Source organism: Erpetoichthys calabaricus, chromosome 1, assembly GCF_900747795.2.
Source record: "Erpetoichthys calabaricus chromosome 1, fErpCal1.3, whole genome shotgun sequence".
Taxonomy (NCBI): Eukaryota; Metazoa; Chordata; class Cladistia; order Polypteriformes; family Polypteridae; genus Erpetoichthys; species Erpetoichthys calabaricus.
Window position 1 is genome coordinate 38,493,003 of NC_041394.2, and position 27,659 is coordinate 38,520,661.

The 27,659-nt window shown below is 37.9% G+C and overlaps 1 protein-coding gene across 2 annotated transcripts in view; it reads right to left on the minus strand.

Moving 5' to 3' along the window:
- The window catches only part of slc23a2 (solute carrier family 23 member 2), a 204,295-nt gene that overhangs the window by 91,764 nt on the left and 84,872 nt on the right, over positions 1–27,659 (minus strand). For both annotated transcript variants that reach the window (XR_007936699.1, XM_028798149.2), the window contains exons 3-8: positions 11,267–11,365; positions 6,147–6,263; positions 3,884–4,041; positions 1,431–1,519; positions 1,279–1,346; positions 528–709 (exon numbers count right to left, since the gene is read on the minus strand). Coding sequence is in view for 1 of the 2 variants with exons in the window: in XM_028798149.2 (XP_028653982.1) it covers positions 528–709; positions 1,279–1,346; positions 1,431–1,519; positions 3,884–4,041; positions 6,147–6,263; positions 11,267–11,365 (713 nt within the window). In the remaining variant the exon portion in view is untranslated. The remainder of the gene's footprint in view (positions 1–527; positions 710–1,278; positions 1,347–1,430; positions 1,520–3,883; positions 4,042–6,146; positions 6,264–11,266; positions 11,366–27,659) is intronic.

The window sequence follows — 27,659 nt, forward strand, 5'->3', positions numbered from 1 at the left end:
TTTATTACACATAATGGTTTTCTTTATAGCTGTTTCTGAAACAATGACTTGTTCATGTGTTTTCAGAATTATTTTCAACCCTCTAACATTTTTCGCTTGTCAGGATAGAACGCCACCTCAGAAGCTCAGTGGAAATTGCTTTTTTGTCAATTGATTTTTCTAAACTTTTTTTTACATGGCTTGGTTATATTGTCTAACTATGGACTATTGATCACTGTAAAAACTCTACTACTTCTTCATAAAGCTGCTGGTGCTGAAGTCAATAATGCTTGTCTAAACTGCTTACACCATATAAACATGCTAGACTGTTAAGATTTTTCAAATCAGAACAGTGGGAAGTAGAGAAGCTTTTAGCATAAATTCTCACTTTGCACCAAGTGACCATATGATACAGGGACACAAATACAAATGTTTGTGAGTAGTTCAGAGTATACCTTGTAGAGGAAAATATCAACAGAAATGTCTCACTGTGGCATAGGGCACGCTCTTATTTAAGGGTAAATATGTTAAAAGACGCAGTAACTTACAACATGGCAATGCCCCAGTGCTTGCCAGCACGTTCGCCTGCAGCCTGGAACCCAGACAGACCAATCAAAGAGACTGTTGGGGTGATTGTGAGAGGACCAATGTACTTAAGGAGAACACCAGGGAGCCCCAGAATCCCAATGAATACTTCAATCATGGAAGAGATGATGATGGCCCCCTGAATCTGAAAAAAAGAGGGGGATATTATTGTGTTTGAATCATTATTTTTACAATAAAATTATCAAAAGAATATCATTTGATTCATCCATCCATCCATTGTCCAACCCGCTGAATCTGAACACAGGGTCACGGGGGTCTGCTGGAGCCAATCCCAGCTAACACAGGGCACAAAGCAGGAACCAATCCTGGGCAGGGTGCCAACCCACCGCAGGACACACACAAACACACCCACACACCAAGCACACACTAGGGCCAATTTAGAATTGCCAATCCACCTAGCCTGCATGTCTTTGGACTGTGGGAGGAAACCGGAGCGCCTGGAGGAAACCCATGCAGACACGGGGAGAACATGCAAACTCCACGCAGGGAGGACCCGGGAAGCGAACCCAGGTCCCCAGGTCTCCCAACTGCGAGGCAGCAGCGCTACCCACTGTGCCACCGTGCCACCCGTCACTTGATTCAGTGTAATGTAAAAACCAAAATGTTTTAGATTCTCTTTGTAAGAAATGAGTAAATTAACAGCATATCAGATGTATGTTAAGATCAATTTAAGTAAACCAATTTATACTGTACCTCTCGAATCCGGGGGTACCAAATATGTTCAGTGTGCAGCAGCTCAGTACCGTTCAGAACAGGCACATCTGTGTAAGACACACAAAGGGAAAAAGTAAGAAATACACAGAGTTTTTACAAGGAAACATCAGGAAGAGGGCTGAACAGCTCACCTGTAGTGTTGCACTTCCACTTGTCCAGAGCCAGAATGGCCCGAGCAGGGGCAAGAAAAGCAAAGGCACTGGCCTGGAATAGAGGAAGCCTGTGGATAGATACACAACGAGCATGAGATGGAACCAAAGTCACAAATTCTTCACTGCATAATAAGAATAAGAAATCATATCTAAAGAACCACTCTGGATGGTGACATGTTTGATAAAAAGGTATTTGACCTTGTTTTTCTAATATGACTAAAAGCAATGAAAGACAGAGAACTAATTTACTGATTCAGTTTCTTTAAACATCGTATGACAATGCAGAAGGCAAAGAAAAGACAAGAAAAGACTCAACTTCCAGATTCCAACTGTCCTAAGTCAGACAAAGGCCCACAACAGGTGCTACAGCCATCAACCAAAATTAAGTAAACAGAAAAATCTTAATCCACTGTAATGGAAGTTAATAAATGTGGCACATACAGTATTAAGCATTAGTACATTTATTATTGCAAAATAAACTATTTTTAACATATTTTTTTAATTAATTCTAAAGTATAAGCACTGAACTACTAAAACATCTAAGAACAGCATTTTCCAGTAAGACTGGTTTCAATATTTATACCTTAAATACTGTATTATATACTGCTTATTTATTTATACACTTTAGATGTGTGTGTTACTGAGATGACTCACTTCTAATATTCACAGTGAAAAGACTTTTCTAAACTCATTACAAATAAAATTCAGAAATATCAGACATTAAAATCTTAACTTAATAAGGAAGAGCATTGTACATGTGCAATAAACGTGATGATGAAGGTTACAGACAGCATTTACTCCTTTACGCTGTTCAAAAATTTGACCACCAGAGGGCAGCAAAGTTCCTACTGGAAGTCTAGGATACTGTACATTGTAGAACACATTTCAGCAAAGTCATTACAGACTTATTAACAGCTTCCCTACCATAAAGAAACAAATCCTGATGCTCTGTCACTAGATTGGTCTGTTATAGACACTCTGGACCACAAAAAATGGCAGCTATCAATAGTTAGTTTTTAAGCGCTGTGGAAAGTGGAGCAAAGGAACAAGAACAAATGGTAACAGAAATCTGGCGGTGAAACTAAATCCATGTCACATTAAGTGTCTTCTAGTCGTGAAGTTACGTCAGACTTGCTAACTGCAGTTGCTTATCTCAACAAACCATGTCAATTTAAACGAATGACAAATCACTACGTATGTCAAATTACATGACTGCATGCTGACTTTCCAGCACAGTCTTGTGTGCCCCTTTTACTGACAGCCAGCAGTGTGCTGCATGATGAAGGGTTAATAGGTATGGCAACCTACTCCCTTTGTTTGTTTTTTTCCATTCTGTTGTGGTACATAAAACATAAGACATCAGGTAAACAAGTTTCTCTTTTGTTTGTCAGGTCCAAAAATACACGCATTCTTTATTCCTCATCATTGCATTTTATCCTCACAGGTGGCACTGTGGTAGTGCTGCCGCTTTACAGTAAGGAGATTGTGGGATCGCTTCCTGTGTCCTCCCTGTGTGGAGAGCGCTTTGAGTAGTGAGAAAAGCACTATATAAATGCAAAGAATTATTAAAGAATTATTATGTATGGTACTTTCAGATGAGCATTCAGCTCTTATACACTCATTCTGGTTGTTAGCACTCACTTACACAAGCCTGCACATGCAACTAAAGACAAAATCAGGGGCAGGATATGGATTAGATCAGACTAGACAATGGCCATCATGGGAGTGTGCCACTAACTGCCTCCAACTTCCTAAGAATATGTAAATGAAGGCTACAACTGAAAATTGCTAGACAAGTCATCTAATGGTACATAGTCATTAACGGTTAGCCCATGTGGATGTGATGTGTAGGTGACAGGCAGTGAATAGAATTATGGACTACAAACATTTTTGATCACAAAGATCTATGTCAGTCCTTATTTTGGGAAGAGTTGCCAACCAATATGAACTACATTACTTTCCAAGGCTCACAAGGATTAATTGGCTTCCATCTTTCTCCAACATATCTAAAAACCTCAAAGGCATTTCCTGCAACCCCCAATGAAGGTTACTGCAGAAAACAAGGACCTATCTCAAAATTTAATACAAAAATGGGAAAGGAAACTCTCAAGAGTCTACAGAAAAATGAGAGATGTGAAATGAAGTTTCAGAGAATTAGGACTCTATGACCTATTCAACAACCCTGCATTTAGACACAATCTAGATTCCCATACACTTTTGCAGTAGAAGGAATTGAAATCACCATTTAGATAAGTACACTGTCCCTTACGTAAACAACTAAGACAATGTTGACAGACAGGAGAGTAAAACTTGTAATGTACAGGCCAACAGAAACAATTGTAACTATTGAGTTACTTACAATATGCCCATTCTGCATAATTCTAATATACAGATCACATATGGAAAATAAAATCTGAGACTGAAATACTTACCTACAGCCAAATATAGTCTGCAGCAAAGTGGTGATTCCCACACAAAAAAAGATGGTGCCAATGAGCTGACTAGTGGCCCACTGGTCATATCCAACACACATGGCTTCAACAAGTAAAAAGGGCACAGCAATGGTACCACTGAAACAAGTCAAGTAGTGCTGAAGGAAAGAGAGGGAAACAAACAAATTAAAAAAAAAACACTTCAAAGTTTTTCAAGAAAGAAGTATATTCCCTGTACATTACAATATATGGAGTCAGACTGCAGAACAGACATGATTTTAAGGAAGGATGCAGAATGATTTGGTTAAATATGACTCAAATCTTGTGACACCGCTGCCTCACAGATTCACAATTCTGGCTTCAAATCCAAGAACTGTATGATGTCTGAATGGCATTTGCAGTTTTCCTCCACATACCTAGAAGATATGAGTTAACTGGTGACTCAGAATTGGTTACTCTGTTAGTGTGAGCTGGACGTGCAATGGACTGGAACAGCATCCAAGTTTTTTATGTGCCTTATGCCCAGTGCTGCTGGGATAGGGGTTTACTCCCCATGACCCTGGATTGGAATATGAGGATTTGAGCTTGAGATATCATCAAACCTGCTTGTGCATCTCTTTGCCTTCTTTTCAATTTTATTCAGTGAAATGGATCCTATGTTACTTGGTGAAAACCTGGAAATGATTGAGACTTTTGGAGAACTCAGCAAAGTGCACTGAAGTCAAAAGGGAAGGTGAACTTGAACTAGCTTTGAGTCGATTACAATGGTGCAAGGGTCTTTTAAGTGTCTCTGAAAGTCAGGGAAGTGTCTGCTAACTATGCTGGATTGAGTATTGTGGCCACAAATGTGACCTGAGCTATGATGCAGCAGTGTTAACCACTGCTCCACTGTGCCTCCTGGAGATGCAATTATACTCTGAGTCCTTAATCTCTCTCTGCAACTCCAGAGCTCCTATCACTACAACTAAGTAACACCCACAGAGCCTGTGATGTAAGGTATCACCATTATATACTCAGGGGGCTGTCCCTGTCATTACCCAATCTGTGCTACAAAGTGAGGAACATAACATGCTCAGTCCAGCAGTGAAGACACAACATATGAATCTATGAAGAACAACGAAGCATTCTCATAACGTACTTATTACAGTTAGCTAATGTACCCCTCAAATGAAAATACCAAATACCATCTTTGAAATGCAAGTGGGGTGCAAGTCTGGCTGAAGTACCAGTTGGGTAGTGACATCACGCATGCATGAATAATTTCTGGCATATACACGCATATGCAATGTCACTACCCGACAAGGTAGCATACAATGTAAATTATTCATGAATGCCTATCAGGCAGCACCATATAGCATACGGGAATATAGGGGCATATATGTATTTATATCTATGGCACAGTTCAGATAGTAACAGCCCCATCCAACATGCTTGCCACAGCCCTGTGATGTCACACTGGCCTCACAAAGAATCATGGGATGTTTTGTCTGTCTAAGCTGCCCGCACAACAAATTTTTAGAGAATAATTTGCCAAAAATGTCACCAGCGAATCCGGTGAAACTCATCTATCAACATTACTAATGGAACATTTAGCTACATTCAAAAGTTAAAAATTTAACATCTTAATTTCTCAGTATCAAATTGCTGACCAAAGTGACTTGCTACTGTGCCAAAGAAACCGATGGCAGACATAAAGAAGGGAAAAAAATTGTCCAGAACTGATGTTAAAATTTCACTCTGTATATACCTACTTGTGTAAGTTTTGTTATTTCTTCTAACCTATTGTGTCTCCTTGACTGTACAAAAATATTGTTTCTAAGGCATGGAACCATTTAGTTCTGTCTCCATTCAATTTTCACCCCAAATTGTAACATACTTGCTCTTCTGCAAATACAGTACTTGCTACATTCAGATTAACTGTGTACCTTAGGGAAAATGACCATATTGTTTACTTATTAAAAAACTGAACAGTAGTGCTGTGGAAAACTACTGTATATAAAAACGTGACAAACTGCTGTGTCATCGTGCCACAGAGAAAACTGGTAAATCATGTTGTGTGCTGCTTTCATTAAGAGGAAACCAAGAGGAAATGCTTTGCAAAATTCAAATCAATTACATGCATTGCACACTACTAAAGCATTAGTGAAAAAGACTAGAAAAGATGCATAAATAAAGTGTTAAGGATTTCTAACTCCAATATACAACTGAACTTGTAATATTAATTATTCTTGTACTAATGCTGAACACTCTACTCTTTATTTACCTGTAGACCAAGAAAGATACAGAGGTACCATGGCGGGACATCTTCAATGGTATAAATCATATCCATTCGCTGTGCATCCATGCTGTTAGTACTGTCCATTGTCTCTGAGAGGGAGCTCTGTGTGACAAAAACGAAAAACTGTTACTCTTTCAAATGCAGACGGGCACTCATTAGTTATTACATACATACATTGTAAATCCCACTTAATCCAATCCAGGGTCACGGAATGCCAAAGCTGTTCTGGCAGAATCAGGTATAAGGCAGACTTTGGACAATTCACCTAATGCGCCTAGTACTTTTAGGGCAGCAACTTGAACCCTAGATGCTAGATCCATAAGGCAGCAGCACTGATCACTGCTCCATGATGCTGCTCAGCTCATGAGCATCTAATTCAAAAAAGTTTTGGAAAATAGCTTTGATTTTCACCATTTAAAAGAATATTGTGGAAGGGGTTAACTATGAGCAAGTCTGTCGTATTATGCCAATTATCTCATCAGTGATCAGCACAGAGGCAGAGTTGCCAGGAAAGCAAAAAAATTGAAGTAAAGAAAAATATGTTGTTATGTAAAACTGTGTAAAATTTGTTAAAAATAGTAATTAATTCAATTTTTGCCATCAGTAATATAAATATCCATAACAGGCAATAGCTGCTACATGGTGCTGTACATATTGTACAAAAAGTAAAACAGACAAGGCCAGCTTTCTTTCATTATGGAAGCCTACAAGCTCCTTGCTTTGGCCAATATCTGACCCAGGAAGCTCTTGAATTCAACAGCCCGGACCAACAATGTGTGCTGTTACTGCCATTTGGCCTAAACGTGCAGCTTATAACTTTGTTCATGAAACTGGCATCACAGAGCTTCATTCTCACTCTCCAAAGTGCTTCTCATTGTGGATACAGTTCAACAGCATCATGTGAAGTGAACTGTGTCCTGAACAAGAACACCTGTGCCTGTACATGGCAAGCTGATGTTTTTTTAAGCAAATACCCATTACCAAAAATAAAATAAAAAGGTGAAATTCCCTGCCTTTCCAATCAGCCTGCAAGGTTTATTAATGTAACATAAAGAGGCCTGCATGAAAGGTGTTCCTAAAGACTGGCACTTATTGGAAACTCAGTTTACAACCTAGATGTTAATTTTCATGACAGGCTGAAATAATGGCTAACATTTTATCTACACTGTATAGCTGCCATTGCAAAGGTCTGAAGAAGGAGAATGCAGCTTGACAAAACACAAGCAGGAGTAAAATTTGAGCGAAATCAACACTTGATGGATGGAAATTTCCACTATAACCTGAGCCAATGCACACATAGGGGCTTGGCATGGTTAGTCTACACCAGCAGTTTTCAACTTTTTCAGCTTATTGACAAACAGAAAATGAAGAAAGGCAGTGAAAGTTAAAAATATAATAAATGCATTTACTCTGTATCATGATTTGTCCAACTAGTGCCTGAAATGGAAATACACAGGTGCCAGTACTCTCTTTTCAAGTCTGATTTCTTAATAGACCAAAAAGTTTACCATTCAGATTTACTGACATTCGATCAGAGTTCTGTCTGGGATTTTCAAGCATCTGGATTTACAAACATTAAATCAGAAAGACTGTGTGTGTTGGGAGTTTCTAGAGTTAAGCCAAGTGGCAATGATCAGCACAATAGGAGACTTATCAGGAAAACAAGTTTCTAGCCTTAAAATTTACTAACATTAGTTTGGAGAGCAGAGTTGGGTAAGGGTGGATGGTGTACTCTCGTTTGGTATTTACAGTGTTAATATTTACTATCACTAGATTGGGACGTGTGTCCTCATTTGTGTCTTGAGCATCCAGATGTTGTGAGATTCAATTTGAGTATAGGAAGGGAGTTTCAGCGTTCAGACATAACATGATGCAATTTTTCTTTCGAAATGTTATCTGAAATGTGTTCAAGTTAGCTAAAAATCATTATCTGGTAATTCACAGATTTTACGGACTGGCAAAAATATTCTAAGGACAAGTAGCGGCCTGTGGACTGATGCTTGGAAAACATTGCTCTAGACTTTAAAAAAAAATTGTACCCATATTGGCAGAGTTTGATGACAACCTCTTTCTCTTTCTTAGAAATGAATTGAAACACACTGCGTGTATATATGATCATTAAAATTGGGGGAAAATGAAAGATGAGGTGACTTTTTCAATTAAATCGAATTAATGTTATAAAATGATAGTCTAACATGAATATTGTCAATTTTATAACCAAATTGTACAGTTAAACTGCCAAGAAAAAACCTTAGTTTAATCAATTGGTCATGTGTGTACAGTCATAACATATTGCGATGATCTGGACAAAAATCTCCACAAAACAGGGTGACTCAAGAACTGAGTCCTTATGAGAAGCATGCAAATATGATGCTCAGGGCACTGCAGATGGGGTGCAGGCACACAGGAGCTACATCAGACTGCTCTTGATGCAAAGCAGCAACCGAAATTCTCAAGGGGGCAGGGATAGGGCATGAAAAATGGGGTGACAGGGGAGCTGGTGCACTTTTCAGTTTGGATGGTGATAGTGCCACAAGCTCAGCTGTGTGTGGGATGGTGAATTTGTCTGCCACACCAGAGTTAAATGGACCTTGCAGGATAGCGACAAGTGATGCTCCCGCGGACTATCATGACTTTGAAACAGAAGGCTGGTATTGCAAGTAGCTTTAAAAAGAAAGAAAGAAAAAAAAAACAACGTGTAAGAACCGAAGTGATGGTGTCTCCCATGGCTGCAACAATGGGAGAGCTGTAAATAGTTACATGGTGGTGTTATGGCTTCTTTGAGTGTTTTTTTTTAGTAGAAATAAACCTGTTTGATTTCTGCACAGCAAACTGTCACGGTGGTTCTGTTCCTTGCTCCTGGGAATGGGGAATTATAATCTTAATGCAAAGAAGATGACAAGCAGTGCTTTGCGTAGAAATGAGCTTGTTCCAGAGAGACTGAATATGAAATTAATTCAGTTGTTTGGAGTTCTTTTAGATGTGAAAGATCAGATGTCAAACAAACAAAATTAAAAAGCAAATTTTGCAAAAAGATGATAGCAGTTAAAAGTGGCAGCACTTCCAGTTTATTTCAGCACTTAAAAGAGATAGAGCAGAATAGAACCAGTGCAAGAAAGTGCAGAACAAAGAAGATAAAGCCTGTGCCCAGCTGACAGCTCCGAGTATTCTTTCCTGGTTTCAGCATGGACTGCACAAGGCATACTCCCTGTTAGACAGGGCGATTACATTAGGAGCAGAGCGAGCCTTGTCTGGGGCCAAAGGAAGAATGCACTGGAGCTGTCCATCATACCTTCTTACCCTGAAACAGTGGCTAGGCTACGATGGAGAGAAGAATAAACATAATGGGTAGCAGAAGGGCTATTAGAGTGCACTTGGAAGAAGTGACTTCCCTACAAGCGGGTAACTCTGGAGACCAGTAGCTATAGTAGAGGAAACAAGTTGGCTAGCATGCTCTGCAATCTAAACTGTATGTTTGAAGAAAAAATAAAAATTAAAAGTCACCTTTTTTATAGTGAAAGTTATGTCTTAGGTATAGTGCAGAGAGGATTGCAAAAAAAACTAGTTGTAAAGAAAGCTGCAGAGCTTAAGGAAGGTCCCTGTAAGAGACGCAAAAGAAATGTAAAGGGTACAAGGAAGAACAGCAAGGGCTGCAACTGTAAAAACAAATTACCAAAAAAAAAAATACAAAAAAAGTCTGCCCAGAAAATTTTGCACCTTTCCTCATTGACAATAAAAATATACAAATTTACTGTATTTCTAGAAAGGATACAGCTGTATTTTCAGTATGCAAATTAAGGACAGCCTTCTCATTTTGTGTTTTTTTTCCCTCAAGAATAATCGAAAGTGATTTTGATGTTAAAATATTCAAATAAATTGTGCCATGTCACACTGGTCTAATCTATGGGGGTAATTTTTTGGATTGAATTTGATTTGATATGCTTTGTTAAAAATAATTATGTTAACTGCTGCGGCTCATTCTTATCCTACTGTTTTATGTACAATACATATTCACCATATTAGGGGGGCTCTCGCTCACTTCTCAGCTGGGACACCTTCTTTGTAGAGTTTGCATGTCCTTATCCCATGAGGACTTCCCACAGTTCTAAAACGCCTAATTTAATTGGTGAATGAGTAAACAAGTGGGTACCATGCTGCCAGAAAAGGTACAATAAAGGTGTTATGGAAAGTGGGTTACATACTACATAAAGAGAATATTCAAATCAAATAATGGCAAGATTTGGCCACCCCAAGCAAGATGATGTTTTGTAGTTCTTTACATCTGAATATATGACAGGGACAAATTCTGAAAGGGGAGAAAGAGTAGGAAAACAAATAACAGAATCATAAATGGACAGTAGGGAAGGACAGTGAGAATGTGATGATGAGACTCCAGATTGGACACCCACTGGCCAATTTATGTCATATTCCTGAGTAATTAAAGAAATTGCTTTTAAGCAGTTCAGACTGACACAGATAGTTAATGCCTCTGTAATTACAGGATTAAAACAAGCACTGGCTCCAGTCCTTGTGTAGCAATGTTCATAGATCAAGTCATTTAATTTTTTATTAGAAACAAACACAAGTTTTCTCCAACTTGACAGAATTTGCCCTAGGTAACCTGGAGTTAGACGCAAAGCCAAGTCATTTAATGCTTATAGTGTGAAAACACTATAAGGTAACAAAGACCCCTTTGTTCAAAATGTTCTTGCAATAAGTTAAGCATTTAAAATGATAATTGAAAAGCCACAGAAAAAAGCACAGTACTGCCTTCAGCAATTAATGTGCTATCCTGGCAATTTTCTATGAACAACTTGGTGTGGGTACCTGACACAAGTAGGAAAGAAGCACCCCTGAAGGGATGTTTGGCAACACCTTTACCCACCTCTGCAACCTGAAGTCGGGGGGAAAAAGACATCCCTTATCAAACAGTCTGGCTCCAAACATTTTATGAGCAAAGATTCACTAAGAAAAGCTGGCACCAAGGTATTCACTATGTGCTGACAAAGTCCTTTTGTTCATCAATACATCTTTCAGTCCCCCCCACTTTAATTATTTTTTCTGCACTATGAAAAAATTTTGAAGATCTCATATACTGTACTAACCTTATCTGCTGTGCCATTCTCTTTGGAGTAGATAGCCATTAGCTCCGTGTCTTCTGTGTCCTGCTCTCCATTGGCCTGGGCTACTCCATTTACCACTACCTACAAGTCAAAAACAAGAGGAAAAGGTTGTTCATTTCACAATGGGGCAGCCAAACATGCAGTAAAGTTTATTCATGTGAGCATGGCATGTCAAACTTTTCTAAAGTAAAGAAGCAAAAGCAAGAAGACAAATTGCAGGATGTGATTTGTTCACTTCTCTGCAAGAAAAGCAGTTAAGGGTGCATTTGTGAGGTCAGGGATCAATTAGTTTGGGGATCAGTACAATAAAAAAACAGATAAACAAACATTATATATTGTGGATGAATGGGGCCCCCACAGAGCCACAAACCCCAAACACAACTGACACACACACAGAGTCACAGATTCAAATACAGTATATTTTTTATCCACAATACCTTCCTTCACAAAGACAATCACAACAACAACCAGGAATTCTCCATTGCGGCATTTCTTGTGTGATTTTGGGCTATATCAAAATAAATTGTATTGTATTGTATTGTATTGTATTGTATGACAGTGGTGAGAAAACAATCATAAAAGTTAGTAGCTAAAAAATATAAAGAAACAAATAATAAGAACAAATGAAGTAAAAATCTAACATGAAGTTTGACCTGGAAATATTCAAGCAATAGGAGAAGGACTTGCTGTATTACTTGCTACTATAATCTTGGCACCAATCTTTTTTCAATCCTAACTGCAGACAAATGACCCCCTGATATTTTCTGCTCAGTTTCTGCCACTTACGTTAATCTGTTACAATATACTCAGCAGACAACAATTCATTGTGTCATCGTCTCATGTTTATGTCAATATTGCATTTGACCTTGGCACCTTGTTACTGTCTTAATGCTGCACTTTTTCTCTCATCATTGCTCATCTCTCATCAACTCCTATTCATTTTTTTCTTCTGTAGTATAAACCTTACACCTACTAATTTCTCACTTTTTTGCTCATTTGTTTTTTTTAGGTGTTCTCTCATTTATCCTTGTTACTATTTTAAAGGTGGGATACCAAGTCATTCCAACAATGTCTGCTGCTAATTGTTTTTCTAATTCTGGCATGTAATGTGCATATGAAGTACTTAGTAATGTGTCACATTGGAAGCAGCAAAATTATACAAACATACAAAATAGTTGTGCCCATGAAAGACAAGTATCTTTGATGGTGATGGGTGGCATTATGGAATACCATTTGTGCCAAATCAAAATAAATAAAATGGAATTTATGAAATAAATCATGTGAAAAAGGCATAAATAAATAAAAGTCATCTAATTATGAAATACAATCTAATTATGTTATTTTGGTTCAACAATGTAGTTACTTTAAACGTAATTATTGCAGATTTTATTTCAAAAATGTCCTTAAAGACTGTTTTATTTAACAAAAGGACATTTCCAAATGATTGTTTTAATGTCAGTGCTATTTATTTCAGAAACAAAGACCCATACTGGAACAGTTAATATTGGGTAATCCTTTCCTGTCGATTATTTTTGCCTCCATAGACAGCAGGCTACCAAATATTTCAGATAATAGCACAAATGAAAAGGACATGAACAAAAATGATGGAACCTTTAACCTGATGTTTTGTTGTACAACCTTTAGAGGCAATCACTGCAAACAAGCAATTCCTGGAGCTCTCAGTGAGATTTCTGCACCTGTTAACAGGTAATCTGGCCCACTCTTCCTGAGCAAACTGCTTCAGCTGTGTCAGTTTTGAAGGATGCCTTTTCCATAGATATTTCAGAATTCAAATCAGGGATCACAGAAGGTCACTTTAGAATTGCCTAATGTTTTGTTCTTAGCCATCCTTAGGTGCTTTATTTACACTGTGTGTTTTGGGTCATTATCCTGTTGAAAGATCCATAACCTACAACTGAGACAGACCTTTCTGACACTGGGCAGTACATTTCACTCCAGAAGGTTATGATAGTCTTGAGATTTAATTGTACCCTGCACAGACTCAAGGCACCCTGTGCCAGATGCAACAAAGCAGCTCCAAATCAAAACCGAGAAAATGTTTCACAGTGGATATGGTATTGTTTTCTTTGAAAGATTAATTTTTTCCTCCATTGACATAGGTTGTGTCTCTTCTGTCTCACAGAAGCACTGTGGCTTGTCAATATGCATTTTACCAAATGCCAGTCTGGCTTCTTCCATTGAGCCTACAGTCACACAAAATGTGATGGATGGTGCAATCAGACACTGATGGACCTTTACTTTGGAGTTCAGCTTCTATCTCTTTGAATGCTGTCCTTGGCTTTTTGTCTACTATTCTCACTATTCTTCTGCCCATTCTGGGGTTGATTTTCCTCTTCTGACTATGTCCAGGAATGCTGGCAAGAGTTTCATGGAACATAAACACCTTAATAATACTTGCAACTGCTGTCACTAGAACATCAAGTGGCTTGGAGATGTTCTTATAGCCTTTCCCTTTAACATATCTATCTATGGGCAGCATGGTGGTGAAGTGTTAGTAAGGAGACCCAGGTTCACTTCCCAGGTCCTCCCTGCGTGGAGTTTCAATGTTCTCCCCGTGTCTGCGTTGGTTTCCTCCAGGTGCTCCGGTTTCCTCCCACAGTCCAAAAACATGCAGGTTAGGTGGATTGCGATTCTAAATTGGCCCTAGTGTGTGTTTATTTGGTGTGGGTGTGTCCTGCGGTGGGTTGGCACCCTGCCCGGGATTGGTTCCTGCCTTGCGCCCTGTGTATTCAGATTCAGTGGTTTGGAAAATGGATGGAAGGATGGATGGATATCTATCTAGAATTTTCCTTCTGATCTCCTCAGACAACTCTCTCCTTTGCCTCCTCTGGTCAGTCTGGACACATGATTATACCAAACAGGCAAGTGACTGCTTTTCTCCATTTAAATAGGCTGAATGACTGATTGCATTATTGGAAACATATGTGATACTAACCAAAGAAAAGAGCTAGTTTGAAAAATCCCTTGAATCCAGTTATATAAGATCTTTTCCAGGGGATCCAACAAATGTGTACAGGCCATTTCAGAATATCTTTGTAGAGTAAGTTTCATCTCTTTTCACACGTACTGTGCTTTACTTGATGACATTTCAAAGGCATGTAGGTATACATGGGACAATTGCTTTCATTTGTTCACCTTTTTGGAGGCATATAGCACTTTTTCCCAATGAGCTGTAAGGATACCAACAAATTTGTCCACATCTATATAACACTGTACCTTCTCATCTGATTATTTATTTCATAATTGCAAAATGCTATTCCATATGACACCATTAAAGTAACATTAAAAATATTAGTGCCCATAAATAAAAATTATTACTGTGTTCCAAACAACACAAAACATATTATTAGCATACATTAATTTTATCTGTTTATTTTCAGTTCATTCATTTTTATTCACTTTTTTTGAACCAAAATTTATCTGGCATGTCATCCAAAACAACAGTCAACAAACAGTTGGAAAAAAAAAGAAAAAGAAAAAACAGCCTGCTATCTGCTAATGTCCATTACATTATCTGTTCAATGTTCAACATACACATATGAGGTATCTATCATAAGGAAAAATGGATGGAATGGAGAAAGAACAAAGAATCCATGATGGCGGAAGAACTAATTCTCAGTAATACTGAATATGCTGATGGCAACCCTGTAACAGCTAAATGTTTAAGGAGGATGAAATAAATGACCTGTTGCTCAATATTAAGATGGCTAGGTTTATAACAGCTGATTTTATTAACCTGGTGAAGCTGATGAAAGATGATGAAAAGAAAGTCTTAGAAATAATGTGTTAAAAAGGCCTCAGGATAGAAATCTTTTTATTGCTAGGTCACAGAACAAGTCAAGAACTCTGGGATAACAACATGGAAATTTCTCACAGTAATAATTTTTTTTTACAAATAAAAAAAAATAAACCTGCTACCCACAATTCAATATACCTTGGATGAGTTTAATGAGACTTTCATGTGTGAATGCTATCAATACAAATAATCTCCAGATACCCTGGCATGTGTGAACGAGAGAATATCCAGTAAATTCCTGTGCTGATTTATGGTGATTTACAGAGTCTGTACTGTTACATATGCAGAGTACAGTGAAACTCTTACTTGCATGTGCTGCTAATCAGCATGACGCAAGTGGCCACTATACTTTACTACTAACAATAAAAGTCAAACTTGTCTCTGCCATTAGTTACGTCACTCCTTTAATCACGTTATTCACTTTAGGAGGACTCATTATTTCTTCTGGCATTTTACGGATTATCTATTTATTTGACTCATACCCATGCAACTTTACAGTTATGAGCCACACCTATCCCAATGTTTGTGCTGATCAATCACACAAACGCTTCACATCTCTGGCCACCAGCCATATAAACTGCTCATATCATTAACCACTTAAACACCTAATATCTGTGTTCATCACACACTCATACACGTGACACGTCATAGACAGTACCTATGCTAGCATAATTGTCAATGTACAAACTAAAAAGCTCATTTAATCCAATTCAGGGGCATGAAGGAGTCATAGCCCATACCGGGCAACAACAGGGCCAAGGCAGGTAATCGGCGCTGGGCACAACACCAATCCAGCACAGACCCACTCACACATACTTATACGGGGCTAGTTTAGAGTCAGCAATTAACCAAACACTCAGTTTTCTGAATGTAGGAGTACATGAAGGAAATTCCACACAGAATGAAAAACATTCAGACTCCACATGACCAACAACCAGGCACAAGACTCCAAGTTATTTATATCCCTTTTTAATAAGTGTAACACTATATATGAGGTTCTTGATGAGGTTCTTCTGATAGTCAACATGAATAATCAAGTGTTTTCACTCATTTTTTGGGATTCAGGATAAAGACATGAAATGGGCAATTAGATTAAATATACTGCAAAATAAGACTACAAAGATGAAAGCAACTTATATATATATATATTTATATATATATATATATATATCAATTAATACTTCTGATTCAATAGCTTTATCAACTCAAAAGAATGTCACAATGGCACAGTGCACTTTGATACAATCTCAAAAGTGCTCAAATTGCCGGCTTTGTGTACTCACAACCTTAAACTACTTTTGCCCACTCCTGTATGTGCTCTAAGATTTACATGCAAAAGGGGGCTACAAAAAATGTGTATCTCATGGCAATTATAGATTCAAAAGCATCAAGTGTTAAAATACACAAGGATGGTGGCACACTTATTTGCAGCTAAGGATTTGAACTTTTTACTGCCATTACCATCCCACACAGCCATATATGATGACTTTTACACATTTGCCTCATTGAGACATCAGCCTTCAGAATTTGCCTGACAAGGACATTCTAAGAAGAAGCAGAATACTTCCATGTTATACCACTATTAACAAATAAAGAAAGCATGAACAGAGTTTCAGGCTTATCTTTCATTTATTATTTGACCACACAGCAGATGGAGAACAAGTGCTTTTAGAGTACATCATGTTCCTCTGATCCTGTTGTTCCCAGGCCTGTCCGTCACCCTGTGATTTTTAAGGCGGTTGTCTGCAGACTGCTTGTAAATCCCCACCAGGAAGTGAAAGCTGATGGGAGAGATTCAGCATATTCTAGAAGAACTGACACTTTTATCAGTCGGCAAGTGGAATTACTAAACCCCATGAAATAATTTCCCAAATTCGTCTAACATCACCTTATCCAACTTACCCATCACATGGATAAATACATTTGGATTTACTACACTGAATAGTTCTACTGTACAACAGGAACTACCTGCAGAAATGTCACAACACAAACCTAAAGGCAACATAGTAGCAAAACCAAGGTACATTCACCAAAGACTTTGTCATGAAAGTAGAAGAAGAAGTTTGGGAACCCCTCTTAATTCTTTGGATTTTTGTTTATCATTGGCTGAGCTTTCAAAGTAGAAACTTCCTTTTAATATATGACATGCTTTATGAAAACAGTAGTATTTCAGCAGTGACATTAAGTTTATTGGATTAACAGAAGATATGCAATATGCATCATAACAAAATTAGACAGGTGCATAAATTTGGGCTCCCCAACAGAGATATTACATCAATACTTAGTTGAACCTCCTTTTGCAAATATAACAGTCTCTAGATGCCTCCTATAGCCTTTGATGAGTGTCTGCATTCTGGATGGAGGTATTTTTGACCATTCTTCTTGACATTATGTTTTACACTACATATTATCCATTGTTACATATTGTTAGGCTCTCTCCTTTATATATTGAATATTGTACTGTAGATTACTTTGCCCTACTAAATGGTATTATCTTTTAAGCAACATATATAAGGTAACAATTTCATTTTTTACACTGTTCACATAGAGTAACTTATGTATGTGTAACTCTTGACTTCTCTATATAACAGAATAAACATTAGTAAAAATTTCAGTGTAATGAAACAAGGAAAAAATGTAAATGTCAATGAATGTTACACTTTGACAATTCATTAATTTGTGGTGTTAGAACAATAAATTCAGATAGAGTAGCATTAGGGCAAGTTGACTACAACACTAATAAAAATTCCAAACATATGTGCTGACTAGTAATGCTAAAAATTAATTCATTCAATCTTTCATGCTTTACAACTGGCCTGTTCAAATGGCGGCCCAGAAGCAACCTCTGCACTGCCCAGCCTGTGATCCTGCCAGAAACTCAGAAAAACCGAGAAAAACACATTTTGTGAGTCTTCAGAAATTCATACATAAATATCTACAGTAGTACAGACCATCAATGCAAACTCCATATAGCCTAGCAACATTCAATCCACAATGCAATGTGTTGTGTGTCTGGAAGTGGTGGTAGTAGTCTATGATGCCGTGATATTTTTTTTTTTATTTTTTTTTACCAGCACCTCGGCCATGACAGCTGCTTGTGGCATTGACTACACATTAAATGATTCTATAATCATTTGTGTGCTCAGTCTTAGTTGTATGCCAGTTTCATCAAGTGCGCACGAATGTGGGATTTTCACAAATTAATCTAATTGTTACCAAAATGAAAGTCTCGTTACTGACAAGCACTGGAGAAATCTTCATACGATTGGTTGGCACTCCACTCGCACTCTTTGATCCTGCAGATTAATGGCTGTTACAAGGACAATGATCAGCCATTGACACTCAAAGCAAAGAACAAACTAGAAAGACTGCATTTGATGAAAATATGCAAACAGTTTGATTTTTTGGAATTTTCTTTAAAACTCAATCAAATTAAGCATTGATTGCTTTGCAGGACTACATAACTTTTTTGAAGTATGCACAGCTTGTTATTAACCTACTGTTAATAATCTTCAATTTCGGAAATTCTGTTTGTAATTTTAACTTATCAATCACAATATTATGTGGCACAATACATCCGCACAGATGGCATAATGATAGCGCTGTTTCCTCGCATTAAGAAGATCTTAGGCTCATGTCCCGGGTCCTCCCTGCATGGAGTTTACAAAGTGCTTTGAGTAGTGAGTAAAGTGCTATATAAATGTAAAGAATTATTATTATATTTGATGATTTGCCAATTACAAAATGTAGCCATTATGTTTTTTCACCATATAAACAAAACCAGAAAGACTCTTGGCCTCTATATACCTTCACAGTACCTCAAACTTGATCCAAAAGCAACACATGCGTACTGCCACCTTTTTGTTTACAAAAGGCACTGCTACTCACACATGCGGTGATTTAAAATGGCGTAGACATTGTATTCATGTGTGTTAGTTACCGTTATCTCTTGCTATGGGTTTGTGAACTGATAGCTTTGATAGCACTGAGATTTATTTTTTACTAGACAAAGAGCCCGTTTCGACAACGTAAGATGAAACGGGCACGAGTGGAATAGTAATAAGTATAAGCACCACAAACCTCATATAGGTGTATTGAATGAATGCGTAATTAGGCCTGGAGCTGTAGTCGAAATCGCCTTTCAGGCCTCTAGAGCTTTAATTGAAGTCGCCTTTCTCTTTGAATTTTTGCGGCCGTAAATCCGCCACCTTCCGCGATGTTGGGGTTGGATGTTGGTCGAAGTCACCTTTGCCGTTGAATTTTCGCGGCCGTAAATCCGCCGCCTGCCGCGATGTCGGTCTCGTAAGGTTTTTCGGGCAGCTGCGCAGAAGGCAAATTATATAAAAGATTCTGTTAAATGCACTTTATGATGTGCCTGGGTCTTATGAATAAAATTTTTTTTTTTTTCCAAAAGGGAAACAAGTGTTATAGCTAATATTGACTTTAAAATTTTCAGATGTGCCTGGGTCAGATATGACGAAAATTTTTATTTTTATTTCAAAAGTGGAAAAAAAACTAATTGCTGCTACCTCAGATTCTGTTCAGTTGTAGCTTTTTTACTGCTTTTCATGTACTGTTTAATGTGCCCATGTCAGATGTGACCAAATTTAAAAGGGAAACAATCAATAATCATTACTTGTTTTATAATACACTAGCAAAATACCCGCGCTTCGCAGCGGAGAAGTAGTGTGTTAAAGAGGTTATGAAAAAGTAAAGGAAACATTTTAAAAATAACGTAACATGATTGTCAATGTAATTGTGTTGTCATTGTTATGAGTGTTGCTGTCATATATATATATATATATATATATATATATATATATATATATATATATATATATATATACATATACACATAATATGTGTATATGTATATATATATATATATATATATATATATATATATATATATATATATATATATATATATATATATGTATGTATGTGTGTATATGTATATATATGTATGTATGTGTGTATATGTATATATATATACAGTGGTGTGAAAAACTATTTGCCCCCTTCCTGATTTCTTATTCTTTTGCATGTTTGTCACACAAAATGTTTCTGATCATCAAACACATTTAACCATTAGTCAAATATAACACAAGTAAACACAAAATGCAGTTTTTAAATGATGGTTTTTATTATTTAGGGAGAAAAAAAATCCAAACCTACATGGCCCTGTGTGAAAAAGTAATTGCCCCCTTGTTAAAAAATAACCTAACTGTGGTGTATCACACCTGAGTTCAATTTCCGTAGCCACCCCCACGCCTGATTACTGCCACACCTGTTTCAATCAAGAAATCACTTAAATAGGAGCTGCCTGACACAGAGAAGTAGACCAAAAGCACCTCAAAAGCTAGACATCATGCCAAGATCCAAAGAAATTCAGGAACAAATGAGAACAGAAGTAATCGAGATCTATCAGTCTGGTAAAGGTTATAAAGCCATTTCTAAAGCTTTGGGACTCCAGCGAACCACAGTGAGAGCCATTATCCACAAATGGCAAAAACATGGAACAGTGGTGAACCTTCCCAGGAGTGGCCGGCCGACCAAAATTACCCCAAGAGCGCAGAGACGACTCATCCGAGAGGTCACAAAAGACCCCAGGACAACGTCTAAAGAACTGCAGGCCTCACTTGCCTCAATTAAGGTCAGTGTTCACAACTCCACCACAAGAAAGAGACTGGGCAAAAACGGCCTGCATGGCAGATGTCCAAGACGCAAACCACTGTTAAACAAAAAGAACATTAGGGCTCGTCTCAATTTTGCTAAGAAACATCTCAATGATTGCCAAGACTTTTGGGAAAATACCTTGTGGACTGATGAGACAAAAGTTGAACTTTTTGGAAAGCAAATGTCCCGTTACATCTGGCGTAAAAGGAACACAGCATTTCAGAAAAAGAACATCATACCAACAGTAAAATATGGTGGTGGTAGTGTGATGGTCTGGGGTTGTTTTGCTGCTTCAGGACCTGGAAGGCTTGCTGTGATAGATGGAACCATGAATTCTACTGTCTACCAAAAAATCCTGAAGGAGAATGTCCGGCCATCTGTTCGTCAACTCAAGCTGAAGCGATCTTGGGTGCTGCAACAGGACAATGACCCAAAACACACCAGCAAATCCACCTCTGAATGGCTGAAGAAAAACAAAATGAAGACTTTGGAGTGGCCTAGTCAAAGTCCTGACCTGAATCCAATTGAGATGCTATGGCATGACCTTAAAAAGGCGGTTCATGCTAGAAAACCCTCAAATAAAGCTGAATTACAACAATTTTGCAAAGATGAGTGGGCCAAAATTCCTCCAGAGCGCTGTAAAAGACTCATTGCAAGTTATCGCAAACGCTTGATTGCAGTTATTGCTGCTAAGGGTGGCCCAACCAGTTATTAGGTTCAGGGGGCAATTACTTTTTCACACAGGGCCATGTAGGTTTGGATTTTTTTTTCTCCCTAAATAATAAAAACTACCATTTACAAACTGCATTTTGTGTTTACTTGTGTTATATTTGACTAATGGTTAAATGTGTTTGATGATCAGAAACATTTTGTGTGACAAACATGCAAAAGAATAAGAAATCAGGAAGGGGGCAAATAGTTTTTCACACCACTGTATATATATACATACACACATATATTATATATATATATATATATATATATATATACACACACACACACACACATATACACATATATTATTTATATATATATATATATATATATATATATATATATATATATATACACACACACATATACACATATATTATATATATATATATATATATATATATATATATATATATACACACATATACAGATATATCATATATATATATATATACATATATTATATATACATATACACATATATTTTATATATATATATATATATATATATACATACATACATATACACACATACATGCACTTACAATAACATAGAAATCAATATAAACAACATTAACATCATTATCATATGAGAATATGAAGTAATATATAAGAAGCACATTTCATATAAATATAAATTATTAAACAGTAAAATCTTCTTCTATAATTTGCTACCGTGGCTATTCGTTTGTCTGTCCAGGATTTTAAATCACCTGTAGCTCGCAAACCGTTTCACCTATTGACTTGAAATCTGGTACACATATAGTACGTCACGTCTGCTATCTGCTTTATGGGTGATGATTGTATTACTCTTTTTATCTTTATTTTATTTTATTGTAGAATCAACTCCTATCTGCGCACACCAGGGCGGCCATGGGCGGATGCGTATGGTGTATTCACTCCATGTTATCGTGCATTGCGCTGTCACTGGTATTTTGATAAAAGAATTTGAACAACATATAAGAAGCGTATAAATTATTAAACAGTAAAACATTAACATTTAAGAAGTAAAGTTACATTGAGTACTACTGCAGTGCCTTCAGGTATACCTCATTTTTTCTTTGCCCATTACATGCTTAAATGTATACATTTTTTGGTGTACCTACCCGAGAACACGCGACATATAACCGACCGTGGGAGAAGCATGGATTTTAAACACACGTTGAGTTCATCTGCTGGTCTCCCTCGTGGAATAACTGGTAATGTTTGACTAAAATCTACAGCGAGTAAAACGACATTACCTCCTTTTTTTTTTTTTTTTTTTACGATCTCTGAGATCTTGCTTTTTTCGGTTCAAGGCTTCATAAGCTCTTTTATGTTCCATGGTGTACTTATCCCAAACCATCATCTTTGAATGTTGCAAGACTTTCGCCTTGTATGTAGATCGGGGTAATTACATTCATTGCATTCCTAGTCTGAATCACAATCTGATTGTATGGGTGGTTACCTGGCAGGTAACGCTTATGCTTGGTCATCAAGTCGTCTAACATCCGCTACGTGCCCTCTTTTAATTGCGAGAAGCAGATATATATAGCCAAATTCTCGCGCTTCGTTGCGGCGAAGTACTGCTTTTAATTTTTTATTAAGAAGAAAAGAAAACCTTTTTAAACGGATAGAAAATATACCAATAACAATTTGTTAAGGATCTGTTTTTTTGTGAAGCTCCCTTTTCACAGCTGTCGTGCTACGGCGTGTGTTTCGTTTATTTGACAGTATGTAGATCGTGGTAATTACATTCATGGCATTCGTTTTCTGAATCACAATCTGATTGTATGGGTGGTTACCTGCCAGGTCACGCTTGTGGTTTGTCAGCAAGTCGCCTTACGTCCGCCACGTGCCCTCTTTCTGTTCCCAGAAGCAGATCATAGAATGGTTTTAATAGTTTACTTTCAAATAATGCAAAGAGTATGCGACATGTGTTTCTCCCTAATTCTGGGCTCATCAGGCGTACACACTCACTGCATCCCCTCTCGGGAATCGAATCTCTATCGTCAGCGCCAGAGGTGAAGCCCCTAACGTTGCGCTACGGCGTGTGGTTCGTTTATACCTCGTGTCTTCTCATTAAACTTTTATCTCGCGAATATGTTATTGCAATCCGCAGCGGGAGTGTTTCTATAAACTTAATTTAAACTTACGTTTTACACCGTGCTTTTTTCCCTTATGAAGATGCTTGTATGCTTCACTCGCTCGCTTCTTATTGTTTCGCTCCCTTCTCAATTGTTTAATGAATTTTTTGTTCTTCGCGGTTTGCGGCTCTTCCTTCATTTCTCCCTACTGCGTTCTTTTATCTCGCGAATATGTTATTGCAATCCGCAGCGGGAGCGTTTCTATAAACTTAATTTAAACTTACGTTTTACACCGTGCTTTGTTTCCCTTATGACGATGCTTGTATGGTTCGCTCCCTTCTCAATTGTTTAATGAATTTTTTGTTCTTCGCTGTTTGCGGCGCCAGAGTTGAAGCCCCTAACGTTGCGGTCAGCAAGTCGGCTAACATCCGCCATGTGCCGTCTTTCAGTTGCCAGAAGCAGATCATAGAATGGTTTTAATAGTTTACTTTCAAATAATGCAAAGAGTATGCGACACGTGTTTCTCCCTTATTCTGGACTCATCAGGCGTACACACTCACTGCATCCGCTCTCGGGAATCGAATCTCGAACGTCAGCGCCAGAGGTGAAGCCCTTAACGTTGCACTACGGCGTGTGGTTCGTTTATACCTCGTGTCTTCTCATTAAACTTTTATCTCGCGAATATGTTATTGCAATCCGCAGCGGGAGCGTTTCTATAAACTTAATTTAAACTTACGTTTTACACCGTGCTTTTTTCCCTTATGAAGATGCTTGTATGCTTCACTCGCTCGCTTCTTATTGTTTCACTCCCTTCTCAATTATTTAATGAATTTTTTGTTCTTCGCTGTTTGCGGCTCCTCCTTCATTTCTCCCTACTGCATTCACAGTCTTTTCACGTGATTACGTGGGAGGCGTGATGACGTGACACTCAACTCCTCCTCCCACGGCCATCGAGCTGCCGTCCATTACAGTATATTGTGAAAAAACAGGTTCCAGTTATGACCATTACGCGTTGAATTTCGAAATGAAACCTGCCTAACTTTTGTAAGTAAGCTGTAAGGAATCAGCCTGCCAAATTTCAGCCTTCCACCTACACGGGAAGTTGCAGAATTAGTGATGAGTCAGTCAGTCAGTCAGTCAGTGAGTCAGTGAGGGCTTTGCCTTTTATTAATTAGTATAGATTCATTTGTGTTGGTTTAAATTTTGTCATTATCTGATGCTTACCGGCAGCTAAAAACTTCTGGCCTGGCTAAATTTCTTAGTTTGAAAATCTGGCCCAAATTAATTTGTAACTGAATAGCCCTGCTTTGGAATTTTGTGTTTGCTGCTTAAGAGTCAAAAGGGTGAAACTGATGTGCCCGTTTTATGGAGTAAATGGCTTTTTGAATTTTCTGGTAAGACGCATGTGAAAGTTAAAATAGCACATGAATGACTGAAGAGTACTCGCTTCCATATGCAATGTTGTCTGCCAACTCCTTCAAGTGGGAAATCACTGCAAAAAAGATGACTGCAGGGACCAAAAATTTGGCAGAATAGATGATAGCCATTGCCAATAATAACAGTGGCACGTGGATGACTTTTTTTTTTGTGTCAGTATTTGTTTACAGTGCAGAAGGAACAATGAGCTATGAAACATTAGAGTAGATTATTGAAGTGCCATGAAACACAACTGGCATTGTACCATACAATGGCAGCAACGGTGACACCGGCTGTCAGTCACAAAGTTGATACTGTGGGGGTGGGCTGGGCTTATGAACAAGTTAGCACTGCAGAGCTTAAGACGGGTAACCACCAGAGTATGGAGGAAACCTCACCTCCTTCTTTTGTCAATTTTACCCTCAATAGCCCTTCTTTTATTTCATCATAGGCACTGCCCACTCCTAATTTCTTAACTGTTTCACTTAGAATGTAATGGATGCAGCTTACAGGAGAGTGGCCGTCTTGCATAACTGACAGCTTACATGAACTGTATAATCGCAGCAACACTTAAAGATATAACTGGCATTTCACTTATTAAGGTTGGTAAGCAGAAGTAGCCATCTGTCCCACCAGCCATCACTGCAAGTCATATTTTCACTGTGGCCTGGTAGCTGTGTATTTTTTCTTCTGATTATACAGAAACATGTTGTACCTTAATACAATTTGTAATTAAGGATGTAGGTGAGGACACTGAACCATACATCCTCAGTGAGTAAATTAGGAGATAATAGATAAAAAATATAAACCACAATTGCCACTTTCCACTAGTAAGTCAACTAGGACATGTGCACTCCACCTCTTAGGGATCCACTTCCACAGGGGATTCAAACATGTTCAGACCCCTCCATGTTTTGCGCATTTTATTGAGAAAAGAGGTCTAAATATTTCTGAATCCATTGTACTTGAAAACAAATTACTAAATCTGAATACTGTAAGCTGGTTTGTATCAGCTAAAACAACTAACTAAATATAATAAACAGGAATAAAGTAAAAAGGCAAAAGTTCAATGTATTCATAAATCTCAATAGTAGTCCAATAGATGCTTATGCAAAGGGAAAAAAAAAAAGCCAACTTCCGATTTACTCATCCTGGAAATCACACTGTTCACTCTACAGCAGAATTGAGGAAAACGGAACAGTGCATGTGACACAGTTCATAAAGTCACCAAGGACATGAAAGGATTTATCAACAAACAAAACAATTTTAAGAGCATGTGCTTCTATAATCACGGGGTCAGGGTTTGGCTCAGAAAGAGAAGCTTACTGATTATGTTAGTAGAATGTGGAAGAAGTGAGGCTGAAAGAACAACCCGTTTAGCTGGCTCTCACTATCAGCTTCCAAGATTTCACTTCTCCTTTCTGTGGGCGGTGATGCATAAAGTAGAGCAGGCTGTCAGTTTGTGGCTCATCCAGAATTTATATAATTTACTTACACTAGGACCACTTTTTTGGTAGATGGAGGGGTTAAAAAAAAAGATTTTTAAGTGTTATACCTTTTTTTTTATTCAAGCAGCTATGAGATCATTTGTCCCTCTGTAAACCATTGATATAAATTAAATTAGAAAAACATGAGAAAATCAAAAGGTGAATTGAGTAGACATTCATTGTAAACAAGAACCTGTTTTGTTCCATGAAACAGAGAGAAGGGAAGGAAATCTGTGGATAATACACAAACACACACATCTGATGAATTGTGTAATACCTAAACACTCTTCCTCAGGGACTCAGTGCATTCAAAGTCAGTCTTGTAGGCTTCAAACGTTTTTATCTTTTATTTTTCACAAGCCAGCTCTGCACAAGTGGACACACTTATCAGTTTTGAACATGCACAGGAAAACACAGAGATGGTATCTCTATGTGGTCTAACAGAGTCAGTGAACACATCGTACTATCAGTGGGGCACCGTTGTTAAAGGTGTCAGGAGGGTGACATTAGGAAGAACGAAAAATTTGAAATATGCATGATTTTTTGTAGGTTGCAAATCATTAGCGAGCAGTTTGCCTTCAGAACGTTGGTCTTTCCAAGTCAGTAGCTACATGAAAGACAAACAACCTGACATTACACAAGTAGTGCAGAGTTTTGCATTTACTATGAAAACAAAATCCCTCAGTCTCATATCACTGTCCTGCCTTTGCTAATTAAAAGACCCTTTAAACAAAGCAGCTTGGAGTGATTGCAAATGAGTCTGCACTCTTTTGAATATGTGAAATGGCAGGCAGCTTCAGAGGAAGAGGTCGCACGCAAGTGTCCATTAAAAGCTCACCTCTTATTTCCCTATCTGACTGCCATTGTGGCTAAGGATGTTTGGCCATTCTTGGTGTACCTCACAAGTGCTTCTTCTCACACTTGCCAACACTACAAATTTGGGTCTGCAATGCCTTTTTACCAAGTCACTATTAGGAAGCTCCTTTTCTTAGCCCATTTTTCTCTGTAACGATTAATACAGTTAGCCAAGCCTAGGAATACCTGGAAGGCATTTCCTCAGCTGTTGAAATGAGTTTTGGTAGTTGCTGTTTTGAACTTGAATATCTTAAGCGGCATTCACTTCAGACATTACTAGTCTGATCAAGGACACCACTGACAAACAACTTATTTCTGTTGATTATCTACCAGCCAATTGA